This window comes from Chlamydotis macqueenii, chromosome Z (genome assembly GCF_036417535.1).
Source record: "Chlamydotis macqueenii isolate bChlMac1 chromosome Z, bChlMac1.mat, whole genome shotgun sequence".
Lineage (NCBI taxonomy): Eukaryota > Metazoa > Chordata > Aves > Otidiformes > Otididae > Chlamydotis > Chlamydotis macqueenii.
This window is the reverse complement of record NC_141593.1, coordinates 64,911,114-64,927,898: the sequence shown is the minus strand read 5'-3', so window position 1 is coordinate 64,927,898 and position 16,785 is coordinate 64,911,114. Positions and strand designations below refer to the sequence as shown.

General features: G+C 39.4%; 2 protein-coding genes across 7 annotated transcripts in view; both read left to right on the top strand.

Moving 5' to 3' along the window:
- Positions 1 to 9,657, top strand: part of DMXL1 (Dmx like 1) — an 86,955-nt gene extending 77,298 nt beyond the window's left edge. For all 4 annotated transcript variants that reach the window (XM_086769836.1, XM_086769835.1, XM_086769834.1 and 1 more), the window contains 7 exons: positions 626 to 686; positions 1,264 to 1,391; positions 1,574 to 1,666; positions 2,138 to 2,229; positions 4,245 to 4,297; positions 6,085 to 6,302; positions 6,712 to 9,657. In XM_086769836.1, coding sequence (XP_086625962.1) covers positions 626 to 686; positions 1,264 to 1,391; positions 1,574 to 1,666; positions 2,138 to 2,229; positions 4,245 to 4,297; positions 6,085 to 6,302; positions 6,712 to 6,936 — 870 coding nt within the window. In that variant the 3' untranslated portion in view covers positions 6,937 to 9,657. The remainder of the gene's footprint in view (positions 1 to 625; positions 687 to 1,263; positions 1,392 to 1,573; positions 1,667 to 2,137; positions 2,230 to 4,244; positions 4,298 to 6,084; positions 6,303 to 6,711) is intronic.
- Positions 9,658 to 10,974: 1,317 nt separating this feature from the next.
- TNFAIP8 (TNF alpha induced protein 8) overlaps positions 10,975 to 16,785 on the top strand; it is a 59,198-nt gene continuing 53,387 nt past the window's right edge. Inside the window, exons 1-2 of one of the 3 annotated variants that reach the window (XM_086769844.1) lie at positions 11,059 to 11,300; positions 11,795 to 11,864. Coding sequence is in view for 1 of the 3 variants with exons in the window: in XM_086769842.1 (XP_086625968.1) it covers position 11,300 (1 nt within the window). In the remaining 2 variants the exon portion in view is untranslated. Of the gene's footprint in view, positions 10,995 to 11,058; positions 11,301 to 11,794; positions 11,865 to 16,785 lie in introns of those variants that run through there. The other 2 variants (XM_086769845.1, XM_086769842.1) reach the window with 2 other exon arrangements.

Here is a 16,785-nt window from a genome sequence, read left to right as displayed (position 1 = left end):
TTGGTATTGTATCTTGCTCAAAGCAAAGTTTGTAGTTTAGAAACAAAAGTGCTACTGAAAATCTATTGGATCTGTATTTGCAAAATTATAAACACTTTTGAAGAGTTTTTTATTTACCAGTTGCTAGGTATACTGCTTATTCTGGATGGCCACAAATAATCATTTTTCAATGAATGACAATAAATCAACTAGACTTGAAAATAAATATATTCCTTCCTACTTTTTACTTCTGTTAAAGTTTGTTTACCTCTTTCTTTACATGCTTCTGCCTCTCTCTTGCTTATCTTACAATATTCAGGAATATTCCAATAAATTTAATGGAATCAGAAAGGAATTGGCAAGAAAAGAGGTAAGACTGCAGTCTAAGGAGTATTTATATTTGGATCCATAAATCTCTCAAGCAAAAAGTTATTATTTACCTAGATGTATAAAGCTGCAGAAGTATTAACATCTACACTAGTCTTGAAAGAAACTGACTTCTATCCGGATTTCTAAACCGAGTACTTGCTTTCAGTAGGAATTTTGATAGGAAACAACGCTCTGCAGTCACTAATTATTCTAGTTCAGTAACTTTTTGTTCAGTAATATTGTTTAATTATTTTCTGTTATTTTCTGTATTGAACAGATGCTCAAGAAGGCTATTAATAATGTCAGAAGAATGGCTTCTCATCCAACATTACCATATTGTAAGTTCCGTTTTGTTAAAAAAGGTCATCTAAATATTACATATTTACTTATTGGCTGTGTTTCATACTATGCTGCTATTTTGTACTACTACAGCAATCTATTATATGTTTTAGAAGTTGCTTAGGGCTTATGGTTTCAGTAAAATAGGTCTATTTTTAATTTAAAAAAAAATACTGGGAGACCTAGAATAGCCTTTAGAATCAGTTTTTTTTTTTTTTTTTTTTTTTTGGTAGCAGAAAGTACTGTATTTCTGTTTTATTTGTGACTTGGAAGAAAGGTAGTAGGAAGAAGATACATTATTATCTTCAAGTAAATAGCCTTATATTTGAGTACCATCTAAATGTAGTTCTAAAGTAATGAGTAAGTACAGTAAGTACAAGTTTGAACAGCATGAGTTTAAGTTTCAGTGGCATCCACTGTTCCTACAGTATGACAGGTACTGTGGCACATATTGTGGCACTAGTTATTTTGAGGATGTTGTGAGCTGATGTGGGATTTCTTAAAATTTTGGAAGCAACCTTTCTGGTCAACTTCTACACCACCTGTGAAAAGTCACCTAAACATTTTCTGTTGCAGACCTGACAGGTGCTCAAGACGGTAGTGTAAGAATGTTTGAATGGGGTCATGCACAGCAAATCACATGTTTTCGGTCTGGTGGCAACTCAAGGGTAACTCGAATGAGATTCAATTACCAAGGAAATAAGGTAACTGACGGAATGCTTCTGTACTTAGCCTCTTGCCTCCTCCCACACCTGCACAGCCCAAAATATAATTGTAAATTTGGAGAAACCTCACATTCTTCAAATCTAAAGTAGTTTCCCTGAATTGTGGATAATGTTTCTGTAATACATATATAAGTATTTACAAGTAATATATCTTTTTTCAGTTTGGAATTGTTGATGCTGATGGATATATAAGTTTATATCAAACAAATTGGAAATGTTGCCCACTCACTGGAACTTCACCTAAACCATACTTGGTAAGCTGAAAACCAAATTTGCTTCCATAAACTTGTGTTGTGCTCTCTTATTTCCTTCGCCCTTTAGAATAGTTAGAAGAGTGCAGGGATTGTACTGATAACCAGCATTAATCAAGATGTAAGAATATATTGTTGCCATCCTGTGATCTGTATGACAGACAAGTTCTTAAATCCTAACCATGCTTACTAAGTTGGAGAGTAGAAAATGCAGTGTTAGATCTGAAATAACTTTAGTGTTCTTTGAGACTTGTCAATAATTGTCAATTGTTAATTAGCTGTCAATAATGCAGGACTGGAAAGTACACTTCCATGAAGAATTAAGAGTATCAGAAGGCATACACATACCTTCATATCCTGTACTTTTAAAATTGTTTTTGAAACAGCTTACCTTCTCAAGGAAGTTTAAGATTTCATGCTTACTCAAAATTCATTTCTTCTTTAATAAATAATTTCTAAACTGCAATTTTTCAGACGTGGCAGTGTCATAACAAAACAGCCAATGACTTTGTTTTCATCAGTTCATCATCTTTGATAGCCACAGCAGGATTGTCTTCTGACAACAGGTAAGAACTGCTGTGATAATGTATAAAAAATAAGTGGTGCTATGTTTTCTCTTCTTACTTCTACTCTCCCTCTCCCACAAAGGATGAAAGAGCAATGTTTGCAGCTAAATTCCATGTGCTTATTAAAGGAGATTCCATAGGGAAGCACAGATCCTCTGCTCATGTTCTATATGAGGAGAGGAAGTGGAGAGGGAGGTGCTGATCACTTCTCCCTGGTGTCCAGTGACAGGATGTGTGGGAATGGTTCAAAACTGTGCCAAGGGAGGTGCAGGCTTGACATTAGGAAATATTTCTTTACTGAGAGGGTGGTCACACTCTGGAACAGGCTTCCTGGAGAGGTGGGCAATGCCCTGTCAGTCTTCAGTAGGCATTTGGACAATGCCCTTAACAACATGCTTTAACTTTTGATCAGCCTTGAAGTTGATCAGCAGTTAGACTAGATGATCGTTGTAGGTCCCTTCCAAATGAACTGTTCTGTTCAATTCTATTCATATGAACGTGTCTTAAATTATTTTGGTATGTGTAGGGATTTGTGCATAGCTCTTCATTTCACACTGTTGTAGTTTAACCCTGCTCGGGTCCAAGCTACTCAATCTCTCTCTTACTCTCTCCATTCTCTGAGGGAATGGGAGAGAGATAATAGAACAAAAATGCTCAAGGTTTGGGATAAGGACAGGGAGAAATCCTTAAAGTTACCATTACAGGCAAAGCAGACTTGACTTGAGGAAAACCACTTACTTATTATTAATTAAATCAAAGCAAGATAATGAAGAAGAGAACAAAAACAACTTCCCCCCACTCCTCCCTCTTCTCAGGCTTAACTTTATGTTCAATTATCTCTACCTGCTTCCCCTCCTGAAGTGGTACAGGGGGAAAGAGGGAATGGGGGTTGTGGTCAGTTCATGACACATTGCTTTATGCTGCTCCTTCTTCCTCGGGGCAAGAACTCCTCACATTCCTCCCCTGCTGCAGCCTGGGGTCCCTCCCACGGGCTACAGTCCTTCATCAACTGCTCCAGTGCGAGTTTCCACAGGGTGCAGTCCCTCAAGGAATGGCTGCCCCAGCACAGGCCCTCCACAGGCCACAGCCTCCTTCAGGCATCCGCCTGCCCCGGCGTGGGGTCCTCCCCGGGCTGCAGGTGGATCTCTGCTCCTCCGTGGGCCTCCATGGGCTGCAGGGGCACAGCCGGCCTCACCATGGGCTGCACCACGGGCTGCAGGGGAATCTCTGCCAGGAGCAGCATCACTGCTCCCCTCCTTCTGAACTGACCTTGGCGTCTGCAGCCGTTCCTCTCACAAGAAATTCTTCACAACCAGCTCAGGCAGACGCCTCTCAGGTTTGGTTCTCTTCTCTCGGCCGGGCTGGGCCTAGTGGGGCCCAGTCGGCTGCCCGGCGGGAGGCCAGAGGGTGGGGGCTGGAGGCCCACAAGGCTCGCACCTCCCCCCTCTCTGCCCCCACTTCTATTTCTCCAATCTTTTTTTTTTTTTTTTTTTAAACTTTTCCCCTTCTTAAATACGTTATCACAGAGGTGTTATCACAGGACTTTCCATCACCAATTGGCTTGGCCCCAGCCAGCAGCAGATCTGCCCTACACCCAGTCAAGTCCACTGGACAAAGGGGAAACTTCTAGCAGCTTCTTACAGAAGCTGCCACTGTGGCCTCCTCCCTCCCCCCCTAAACAAAGCCAACACACACACTTACTTTCTTAAGTAAGTTTTGACCAAGAAATAGTGAAAACTGCTAAGATTCAGGTGATTGTTTAATCTACAAAAGATTGTAATCTCAATATGAATCCTTTATGAGAATAACTAGTCATAGAATGATTGTGAGAGGGTATGTTTTTGCAGTTTAAGTATGAAAGTAATTTGGGGTCTGCTCAAAAGTAATCACTGAAAGTCTGTTTTCAGTGCTTTTATGCCTGAAACAGTCTTTTAAAGGTTCAGATGACTTTTCAAGTGTTCAAAATATTTTAGAACATTTGTCACTGAATTAAAACTGTATTTTTTTTTCTACAGAAATATTTGTCTTTGGGATACTTTGGTTTCACCTACAAATAGCTTGGTGCATGGTAAGTAAAATACAACCAGCAAAATATTTAATCACAGTAAAAAATGTGTGTTACTGTCTTTATGGAAAAGTTATTGTGGGAAGTAATTTTAATATTAGCAGTAAAACATCTTCCACTGTCCTGTGTGAGTGCACCAGCAGGAATATAAAAAGAGATTCTTCAGAAATTATTTAGTGCTATATGTAAATGATTGGTTTCATGGACATGAGCACCTTCCTTTCCATATCTTGTATCTTCACACCACAAGTGTAACCACTGACAGGCAGACATCTATAATTTCTGTTCCTTTTTAAAAGATTCTGAGCAACTCCTGCTTGTACGTGACTAGCATGTTGAGAAGACAATAACTATAACACTATTAAAGCTACAATTTTTAGCACAGTTATGAGATACCTATTTGCAGGATATGCATCCACACCCTTCAATTCAAGGTTGCTGTGCCTGTGTCCCTACTAATCAGAGAGGCCCCACTCAAAATTTATCAATTAAGTGTTAGACCAAATAATGGTACTATAAAGATAACATTGGACACTTGCAGATACATTATCTGTTTGGAGAATATGAGAGGACATGCTTTTTATGAACTGTTAAGTATTTCATAGCCTCTGTGAAAATCCTGTCCTCAGGATAGCCACGATTATAAAATAGTTCTCTGAAGGTATGTATATAAATAAACGCAGCAAATTTTCTATAAAATATTCAGTGATTTTTTTAATTAATATATTGAACAAGCAGATGTACAAATAAGATCTTATATAGTAATATTACGAGTTGAACTAAAAGATTAACTTAACCTCTGCATTTGCAAAGTAGTGTATTTTTGCTTCCAAAGATTGTCCAGTTTTATGGCACTTCTATTCTATATATCATGCCAAATACTGTGGAATGTTTCAAATGCTTTCTGTATGTGTTTGCATGTATAGATATCCACATACAGTATTATAAAAATGCTTTAGCAGAGTTATTCCTGTAAGTATGCTTTTTGAGATGAAATAAATATTTAGCAGGGTTTCATTAACTTTATTACTAATACTTTGTTGCAGTGGAAAATAAATAAATTTCCGTGTCTGAAATACAGAATTAGGCTGAGAGTTGTGAACTCCTTGTAAGAAGTATGGTAAATGCTTAAGTGTATATGAGACATGCATGGAATTTCTAAATGTAAATTTAGAGAACACTTTGAATGACAAGTACAATGTACTACATGCCACGTGTTAGGATTCATAGTGTCTAGTCTCAGACATTCTGAGCTTTGTTCTGGTCATTGTAATCTTCATTCACTTCCTCCACTCATTTAGGGCAGTAGACATATCCAAACAAATGTGATAAGCAGCAAATTAAAAGTAAAGTAACCACTGGAAACTTAAAAGATATTATTATATATATTATTACATTTGGGCAAGTAATTTAGCAGGACATTTCTTACGGGAAACATATGCCTTAAAATAACAAGCATTAGAGAGTTTAAAAATAACCTGTTTCTGGTCAAGGCTTAATAGTTTGTGATTACACAGAGGTAGGAAAAACAATAGAATTTTTTTTTTCATACAGATTGTAACTAATTAATTTGAGAATACTGCAACTTCAGGATGTTTGATGTGAACCTTGGGCTTACATATAGACAGTCCTGCAATAAATGGACTAGTTGTGGTCATTTGGATTACAGCATCAAAGTCACTGTTGCTACTGTCTTGAACCATTAGAGGCTGATGGAAAACTAAAGTCAGTACTGTGAAATTGAAGTTAGTGCTGTGTATTTATTTAAATTTCTTTGCTTTGGCTTTCAGCTTTTATCTGTCATGATAGTGGAGCAACTGTGCTAACATATGCTCCAAAGCATCAGCTGTTAATATCTGGAGGCAGAAAAGGCTTTACGTGTATAATTGATCTCCGCCAAAGACAGCAGCAACAGTTACTCCAGAGTCATGATTCTCCAGTCAAAGCGATTGCTGTTGATCCTACAGAAGAGTATTTTGTCACAGGATCTGCTGAAGGCAACATAAAGGTATTAATGAGGGGGAGGGAGCAGAGATGAAGATGGTGATGATGTGTTATTTCAAAATGAATATTTCATAGGTGTGGAATAATCAGATATGTCGTACGTTCTGCATTTGTTCTCAACTTCAACTTTCACATTTAGTAATTTAATTATGAAATGTTAGTCTTACCTTGCAGTGCTCCTTTTAGTCTTATCTTAGTCCCCATATATATTTCTTATTATAGAAAACAAATATTAATATTCTCTAACTGTGTCATTAGAGATTGCTACATATCTCTTTTTTTTTTTTTTTTACTGTTAGTGTCAAAAAAATGAATGCAAAATATAGTCCAATTTCTCCACGACTCAATACTGGTGGATTTTAAGATCATGGTAATTATCCTTACAAGAGATTGGTGTTTTGATGCTTTTTCAGGTATGGAGCCTGTCTACGTTTAATCTTCTTCACACTTTCATCAATGAGCATGCTCGACAGTCTCTCTTCAGAAACATTGGGACGGGCGTCATGCAAATTGAGACAGGACCAGCAAATCACATATTCTCGTGTGGTGCTGATGGAACAGTAAAGATGAGAATCTTACCGGATAGATTCAGCCCTTTAAATGATATGTTAAAAAATGATGTGAAATTTATGATCTAATATTTTTTTGAAAACAGTGTATAACATTCCCGTTCTGCCATCCCTGAAGATGTGTTTCCTGGAATTAGCCAACAAAGCAGATACACAATGATAGCTTGTGCCACAGAGATGCTTTCCCACCCCTCGCCATATTTATTACCTGGCGCTTTTAGTCCCTGATGCACTGATGCCTTAAGGATAAAAAAAAGTCCTTTAGATTTTGATTTTTGCCTAAAATAAAAGCTATACATGACTCCAAATTATATACTTATTATTACTAAGATGTTGCTGAAGTGATTTACTCTTCCTTTTGAGGTAGTTACACTCACCTGGAGTGTACCATCTGGGCGTGGCCTCTGCTTATATTCAGCACCTGGCTGCCTTCTAAAAGCAGGTTCCATCCAGATGGAAACCTTAGATAATGCTACTCTTTCACTGTGGCAACCATAACTGTCTCTCTTCTCAACTTTAGTCAGCTGACAATAAAAATTTATAACTATGTGTAGAGGAGACACAAAGCCTGTATGAGTAGATACTCCTGGCCATGCAAGCATTCATATAATGAGCCACTGTCTGTCTCCATTCCTGCAATCCAGGCTGTTTACCTCTCTAACTTGTCTGATCTCCGCCCTCTGATCTAGGGTATAAGAAACTGAAGGATGTTCTGTAACTTGTCTTCTGTTCTATAGCTTGAACTGCTGCCATCAGGATGGCAGGCTCACCTTTTAAGAAGAAATATATTTTTAACCCTCAACACTCCCTTTACAAAAATATGTAAATATTAATGGATATCTTCCTAGTAAAATAGTCAAGATTATATATGAAGCTTTAGTCTTGATCAAAAAGATACAGGAAGATACTGCTTTAGGATATGGCACTAGAATTTCTTCGAAGACTATTTATTTACATGTCTGTAGAGGAAAAAAAAAAAACACAACCTAATTTATTTTTACATTTTTTCCAGTAAGACTTTTATTTAGCCCAAAGATACTCAGTTCATTCTTAGCACTTATGCTCTTGTTTGTCTGCTTTTCCTAAGTACTTTAAAAGAGGAAAAAAAGTTCAACAGCAAAGTACTTTAATACTGTCAGACTTTGTACATGTATGTTTACATGTGGTGTCAAATTAAAGAAAAAAATTTGAAAAGGATAGGTGGATTTTTTTTTGCCAAAATATTAAACTGCATAACTTAAATGTTTGACCAAATTATTAATGCACGAAGCCTTTACCTTTTTTTAGTCAGCTAAAACTGTTTCTGTAAGTATTTTGGTTTACTTTTCCTGACTTGAGAGCTTGACAAAGGTTTAATTTGTAAATTAGATGTGAGGCTGGATTACTTGAATGCCAATGGTGTACTTTTTGCTAAAAGATATTTTGTGAAATATAGCACCAAGATATTAGCTGTAAAATAAACTTGTCAAATTAGGAACTATGGGGATAAATAAAGCATAGCAGAAATGAAGGGCTTGTAAAATGAACTTTGTAACATTCTCAGGATGCCTTTATCTTAAGAATATAAAATAGTTTAAAAAGATTTTGTAAAATGTATTAAGGTCATTTTAAATGTATGTTTTGCAAGTTGCAGTGCAAACACTATGAAGGTTTTTATGCACATAACGTGAATTTTCAAATTGTGCAATAAAAAGAATGTGAATATTTTGCCATGAAGAAACATGTGACAACGTTTCAAACTGTTACAGCTGTTCAGTGATTCAATTGTAATTGTTCTTCCACAACACTTACAGATTGAAATAAAAATTGATATCAAAACAGTTTAAGTACAGTGATGGACCAGAAAAGTGACTGACTAAAAGTGACACCACCTTACAAAACATGTCATATCTGCTCAGTGGCTGAGTTTCTAATATTCCTTATTCTTAGGAAAGAAGGAAGACAATGGAGTTAACAGTAGCACACTCCTTGAGAATCAACTGAAACCCTGGCTTTGTAGCTGCTTATATACACGCATTAGTTTTATGCACCCACTGAACTAACAAAGTTACATTCAGAAAAGGAAAATGTGCAAAAATCATGGCAACATTATATAATGATGTCCTTGATGTTTTGTCCTTAAGTATTTATTTCTCATTAGCTTTAATATTTCAAGCTCAGTTTATTATACTGGCAATCAGAAAAAAAAAAAAAGCTGTCTTATCTGCGAACTGAGCAGATCTTACATGTAATTTGCCAGGACGTACAATGTTGTCTTTTTTCTGAGTAGAGCTGCACTATGAGTAATCCTGGCAAACTTATGCTTATACCAGAAAAGTACTGACTGTGAGCAGGCATTTTCAGTAGTATTTATAGTTACCATAAACTACTCTCAAATTGTGTAAAATTACAATGTATTTGCCACATCTTCATAATCTTCCCAATAAATCCCGCAGAAACTCAACCTTCTAGAATTCCATGTTGCTGCTACTTCATTTACTAATCAGTTGTTTGCTTGTATAATGTTCATTGATGTTTAACAATTATTGTAAATCAAATTATTGGTAGCTTTCTTGTAATGATGGAGTCAAAAGGAGTTAACTTCTGTTGTATCTGAAACTTTTAAAGGGACACTCTCAACTTCAAATCTAGTTGTTGGGGGAGAACTGAACTCTTCCAGCTGTTGCCCTTAACGACTTCCACTGACTTTTGTCCTCTGGCAATTAATGCTTGCTTCTCCCTGTTGCTATGCAAGTTACTCAGACAGAAGGGTAATAGTGGCTACACAGGGTTCTGCGCTTGAACTTAAAATTTGCATTTACCAGTGCTTAACCAACAATAATTCCACAACCAGAAAAAAACAACTGAGCTTGTAGTTGATAATGTCCCTTTTAAATATCATAGACTAGCAGTTGTGACTTGTGTTTGTCTGTGTAGCAATACATAATGCAGTTGGATTGTGTCATTCTTGTGTTGCTGATTGATTCAATTACCTCAAAGTTCTTTACTATTACCTTAGTAACCTGTGAGAGTTAAAACTCTGGCCATCTGGGTACTTAAACTGGCTTGCTGTGTGACTTTTAACCAGAAAATTCTCAGCTGACAGCTGATGTTGGGGGATATTTATGGAGAAAGATGGAAAGTGGAATACATGGGGATTTTGTACCACACCGCTGTGGCGCAAGGTGAGCTTATAAATAGTCTACTGCGTTTTAGGAACCTCTCTACCAGTTACAGGAAGTAAATTGTTGAGATATCTTACATTAGGTACTACTCCTTTTCTCTTAAGAGCACCCAGTGTCAGATTAGTTGCAATAGGTACGAAAAAAAGCAACAACAATTACAAGTAAATAAGCTTGGAGATTATATGTTCTCCAGGAAATTTTTTTCAAATGTTTATTTTTACTAAAAATAGCAAAGCCACCTCTAATGGCAGGTTCAGCACACTGATCAAACTACTTTCTATAAAATAAAGATATTGATTTACCAAGTTTCTTAGTGTTTATTATTCCTCTCCCTTTTTAGATCTAAAATCTGCATGGTTTTGGCCTTCCTTGTTTCCTGTTGGGTGGTTTGGGTTAATTTTAAAAAAAATACATACCTTAGCTTTTCATGCCTTATTTTCCTTGTATTCGCTTTTTGATGTTTTGGGGGGTTCTGTGTGTTTTTTTCTTTTTTAAATTCAGTGCAAAACAGTCTCTTGTAATCCAATCTAAGACATTCCTCAGTGGAACGAGGCCGAGATGATAATGGTGTCATTTTATTCCACAACTCAACTTTTTTAAACCCCTTGTCTGTTTCATTTAGACTTGAAAGCCTTTCAAGGTCTGGGGGAACTGCCCCTCTCTCTTTCTCCCACCTCTAGAAGAGATACAAAGATGACTTTGGGTACAGAGTAGGCAGCAAGCTGCTGCCAAAATTAAAAATACCTGAACGGTAGAACGAAAGGACAGTTTTATTGGGGGTTTGCCCTTGCAATAACTCTAACTGGCAGCAAAGCAGGGAAAGAAGCAAAGCAAAGATGTGCCCAGGCGACGGTGTCCCTCTCGGGCTCGTTCAGCCCCGCCCTCGTCCCCGCCCGGCGCTTTCCTCGCCGCCTGCCCGGGGCAGGCAGCCTGGTCAGGCTGCCGCGCCAGCCGCTTGCCGAGGTCAGGTTTGAGCGGGACCAGCGACGGGTGGGCCCGGCCCTGGGACTGGCTGCCCGGCCTTCGCCTTCCCTCCGCTCCGGCTCCGGGACGGGCGGTAGCGCCGGGCCGTGGAGAGCAGAGACGCCCCATTGCTTCCCTCCCTCTCTCCCTCCCTCTCGGCGGGACCGCGCTCCGCCCCGCGGCGCGGGGGAGCCGGGGTTGCCTCTGTCGTGCCCTCGCCACCTCGGCAGCGCCGCTCCCGCCGCTCCCGCCGCCAGCCCCGAGGAGGAGGAGGAGGCGCCGCCGCCGCCGCCCCGCGCCCACACAGTAAGTGCCGCCGCGCCGCGGCGCGGGGTCCCGTTCCCGCCTACGCCGGGCAGCCCCTTCCCCTGCGCGCCGGCGGAAAAGGGAGCGAGGGCAGCAGCCCCGCCGCGGCGGGGCGGGCCGGGGCCTGGCAGCCCGGCGGGTGTCCTGGCAGCCTCCCCGCCGAGGGGGCGGCTGCAGGTGAGGGGCCCCGCGGAAGCGACTCCCGGAGTCGCTCAGGTTTCAGCGCGGGGGGCGAAGTGCGGCGGCCGGGGCGGAACTCGGGAAGGTCCCGCGGGGCCTGGGCCGGGGCCAGATCGCTGCTGCCTCCTGCCCCGGCGGCTTAGAGGGGCTCGGGGGGTGGGAGCCGTCCCAAAGCGCTCCCTTTGGGTGTTTCGTCACGCAAAAACGTATTTGAGTGAAAGCTGTGCGTGGGTTTCTGTTCGGGGAAATGTGACCGCATGCCTTCCCTCTGTCGCTCTTCCCGGGCAGTTTTCTTTTTATTTTTTTTTTTTCAGAAATAATTTCTGCTGTCGCCCGGCGTAAGCCGCCGCCCTCGTCGGGGTGTGCTTGGGCTCGCGGGATCGGGTCTGTCGCTCTTAACGCAGAGGCAACAAGTGCGGTAACACAGCCGGATTCGGCACGGTGCTGGTAAAAGGCAGACTCTTATGAGATACGTGGGTTTGGTTTTGGAATACTACCCGCAAAAGTTCTGCCAGTAAAATCAGTTTGTATCTTGTCTGCATACTGCTAATTAAATGAGAGAGATCACGGTTCAGCGTGGGCTTTTCTGGCTTAGAAACCTGGGCGGTCAGACGTTCCGTGCTGCAGGTCAGTGTGTCTCTGGGGGTGCGCGTTCGCAATCTTACCTGACCGCACATACGCACCGGTAAACCAAAGCGCGGTCCAAACCGTGTCTTTGCTCTGCACATGTCTTTGTTTTGGTTACGGTCCTTTGCAAATAATTTCACAAAACTGACCTGTGAAACTACTCGCGTTACAAACTGCCTGGCCAAAACTTCTCTGAGCTGTCCCATGCGCCAAATGAGGACCTGTCGGTTGTGCTCGCTTTGCAAGAGCGCTGATAGCAGAGCCGAGCGCTTGCAGCCCTTGCCACAGCAGACTGGCCTTTCAGTTGCCACAGACCACAGGTCTGATGTGAAAACGGTCACTGGTCTGAACCAGTGGGCCTTGCTGTCAGATCCAGAGTTACCATTCTCTGTTGGCAGACCCAAGGCGAGTATTGCAGGGGCAGCACGGGGTCTGGCTGTGCCGTATCTGGAAAGGCACTGTGCCTAGACCAGGTCCTCATCCTCCACGCTCTTCCTGCTGGAGAAGACATGTTGGATGGATGGATGCTGTTTAAAAGCACAGGGAAAGCCGATGATGCTGTGTACTGCTTGTAACTCTTCCATTTAATGGCTTTTGATGGAAATCTCTATTTCTTTGTGGTGGAAGTTTCTGATTATTATTTCTACTATGCAGTGATTAATGAGCATTTTAATAAACTTTGGAGATAGTGCAAGCCTGAGGTATTATAATTTGAAATTAGACTGAATGCACTCAAATATTAGGAGAAGATATCTAGATCTTCCTCACTGTTTCATCCCAGAAGAGGTAGGAATCATCTGCTGTCTGTCAACTAAATTGCATAAAAGTTTCTGAAGGCTCTAAACGGGAGTTGGTAGGGGAAAAAAAAAATCCAGAGAGGAAGAGTTTTGCAGTGGAAAGAGGTCCAATAGCTTTATTTGTAAGACAAAATTTGTTAAAGTTGGAACATGCAGGAAGAAGGAACTGAAGTGTTCTGTTATATTTACATACTTATTTAACCTGGAAGCAAATTTCCTATGGAATATTATCAAAATAAGAATTATGGCACATATCTCTGCAGAAGCACAGAACACTGAGGCTTGAAATGGAAGTTGCTCGCTGTTTGCCTTGACAACAGGAAGCTGCTCATTTCCGTTAAATAGTAACTAGCCTAATCTGACTAAACCTAGATTTCAGTGTACTTTGTGGCTTGATTTGCCTATTTTGAGTTTTCTTTAGATACTTGCTGCTAGGTAAAGAATAATAGTTGCTGCTTCAAATGGCTGAGGAAATAATCAGATGGTTGTGAAATCTCAACCTTGGTCAACTTCTTATTTCAGTATGTCAAGACCAGTCCTCCAAGTGATGGACGGTAAAATGCCTAATAAACTTTAGAGCAGGTAATGCATCCCTACAGATTATTTTTACACAAATAACAAAAGTACTGAGTAACAAAGTATGGTGTGTAAACAATACCTGGTTTGAGAAAAGTTACATCTTTATGATGAATTTTCTTCCAGGTTGGAGGTATTTGCTCTTGAGTTTACCTCTTAATAGAGGTTTTGGCCTAGAACTTCCCTTTAATTTTTTTAGTACTCCTTGTACATAAACAGTCAAAAGAAAAAAAAAATTGCCAAGTAATATTTGTCATGATCATAACATTGGATATATCCACTTAAATTACCTCCTTAATCTAAATGGTTGGTAGTATGTTTTTCATAGTTTTTACTGTATTTATTACCTTGTAGCAGCATTGACTACTGTTTGGGTGAATCTGTTTTATAGCTTCTTACATCACTGAGATATAATATGAGGCATTTGGACTGTACTTTAATCCTTTTTTTTTTTTTTTTTTTGATCCTTTGTAGGCATGCTTCTTGCCATTTCTTATATTTTCCCATCTTTAGGTAGATCATTCAAACTACTTTCATCTTCCCGTACTGACAAATTTCATATGTTTTGTTTAAGTTAGCTTTTGTGGATCAAATTGAACTGATAAACAAAACAAAATTTAACTGAAAATTAAGTATATAGGAAGAATTTTCTCACAGGGAAAGTATACCTTGTATACAATATATATTGAACAAGCATCAAGACATATTCCAGTGGTATGTATCTTAATTTAACAAATTCTAGTACTCTTATCTGTTGTTTGGAGTATTGATACAAAGAATGTGGTGCTCCAGGAGCTGATGATTTAATGTCAAAGTAATTTAGGGACTTTTTAGGATTAGTTTGGAGTTTTTTGTGCCTATATGCACACAGCCATGAGCCACCATGTTGTCTGTTCGATCTGTAATATAAATGTTTGCAAAATTTTTCAACTGTGATGTAGCAGAAAATCTATCCTTCTTTATTTGAGACTGGCTTCATCATCAAAGAAGGCTGACTATGGCTTGAAATTAGTTACGGGGTTTTGTTTCCCTTATGCTTCCAGCATCTTCAGATCATAAGACCCAGAATAAGTGTTTTGTGTGGTCAAGTAGAAGTTAAGATGGCATTTTGTCAGTTAAGCAGGCGAGCAAGAAGTTTCACTTGGCATTTTTACACTCTCCTTCTTGAGTAGTGCTTTGCTTAGGCCAGAATTCCCTTTTTTAACTTGAAGACAGACTGACCTTACCCCCACTGAGAAGTGTGAGTAAGATGTATGTTGAGGATTAAGTCCAGAGGAGATCAGTACCAAAATCTGCATTTCTTTCAATGCTTTCTCATTAACTAAAAGCCTGTCACCTAATAGGTAAATTTTTGTGTTAAATATGCCTGGCTTAATGCAAGATCCCATTTTTCTTCCAGAAATAGTTTGGGTATTTTTAAATATCTAGTTTTGAAGTTCAACTTGTATTACAGGATCAACAAAACTAGACACATCAAAAAACAGCATTGTTTTCCAATGTATGGAATAATGCAGTAGTAACACAGTATACAACAGTGTTATTCTGTGGAAATTGGGCTGGCTGCAGTTGTTGCTAAGGGTAGTTGTTTGGATATGTGTCTGACCACGAGCGATAGTTGTTCCATCGTCTGGAGGGAGGTGTGTGAGCAATGGGCTGGGCTCTCTACATCAGCAGCAGAGCGTTTGTCCCATTTTGTGTCCATGTCTGGAGCCCCCAGAATTCAGAATGAAGTGGTGGGAATGATGTTTGGCATAAGAACGTGGTATTTATTACCTGGATCAATAGTACATTTTTTATTGTGTGGCATATTTGATCCTTCAGCAACAAATGGTTTCGTTTTTGCTTTAGTATCGCAGCTTTATGGGAGCGTGTCTGCATGCTGTGCTCTTGCTAAGGAGCTGGTCTTGAGGGCAATTGAGGAAATCGGCGGGCGAAGCAAACTGTTTTGAACAAAAGTGGCTGGTACTTGACAGTTGAAGGTTTTACATGCTTACTTTCTTTTAGTGTCTTCACCTGGTATTTATAATCTAACTTTATTCTAATCAAGTACCTTTTATAAACAATACTTTTTTTTTTTGTTTGGTATTTTGTCTGCAGAAGTTACTGGGGCTCAAGTATCTTCAGGATTAGCTATCCTAAATAACTGAACTAAAGAGAAACCCCTAACTATTCCTCTGTGTAGCAAATACATGTAAAATGATAGAATATGTTAAACTGTAAAGTACTGAGAAGTGGGACAGTAAGCTCTAAACTGAGAACGCATGTGGCTGTCCTCAAGCATCTTTGTCTCTTGAGCTTTGAGGTTGAATACCTAATTTGCGAAGGAAACAAAAAACCTGACGTTAGCAGTAACTCATTTTCAAGCCCTGTATCCTCTCCAGCATATGTACCACACAGAGATAAGGTCATAACATTGGCTGTCTCCAAAGGCATTTTAGGTAATAAGGTAATAAATAATTCAGGAAGGCAAAGAAAATCTTTCATGTGTTAGGGAAAAAAATATGTAAGCAGGAGATAATTTCCATCTTTCCCAAAACATTTTGCAGATTTTATTTTTTTTTTTAATTTTCTATTTATTTATTTAGATATTTATTTAGATATTGTGGTAGATATTTAGATAGTGTGGTTTCAGAATGTTGTAAAGAAACACTAGCTGGTACTGGCCTGTATCTGTGACTTTCTAAGTCATCTGCTGCAAGTAGTGAGTATGTGCAGGCAGGAAAAACCTGGGTAAGTTAAATAGCTTGTAATTAAGCCCTGATTGTTGAGCCAATTTAGAGTATTCATAACTAGATATGTGTTTATTTATGGTATCCTTCCACTTTTTGGTAGAAGAGTATTTGTTTTGTGTATTCGCTTAGCCTATTTTCTTTCGTGTGTGGAAGTAGCTTTCAAGTCCTGTGGAGGAACCTTTGCCCACCTTCAGCTCATCCCACATCCGTCCTCCTCGATTGGGAACACTAACTCTGCATTTTATCAGGTGCGCTTCACCAGAGTTTTGTATTTCATACTTGTTTACATGGGGAAACAAAAATAAACAAAAATTGTTGAGTAAATATTTATTTTTAAAATTCCAGCTCGTCTTCATCTTTTATAGTGAATAAATACTGGAATTAAGATTTTATCTAATCCTGCTGTGTGTAATACTGTCTTCAGGACTACTAACTGCAGAATTGTTTTACTTCAAAAAATAAATTCTCTTTCTGAGGATACCTTGCCAACCTACTTAGAGCTTTAGGCTCTTGATATATTTTAATTGTTGCATTTATATTAAGGAAAATAGTTTGCTACTATTGGGCCTCCAA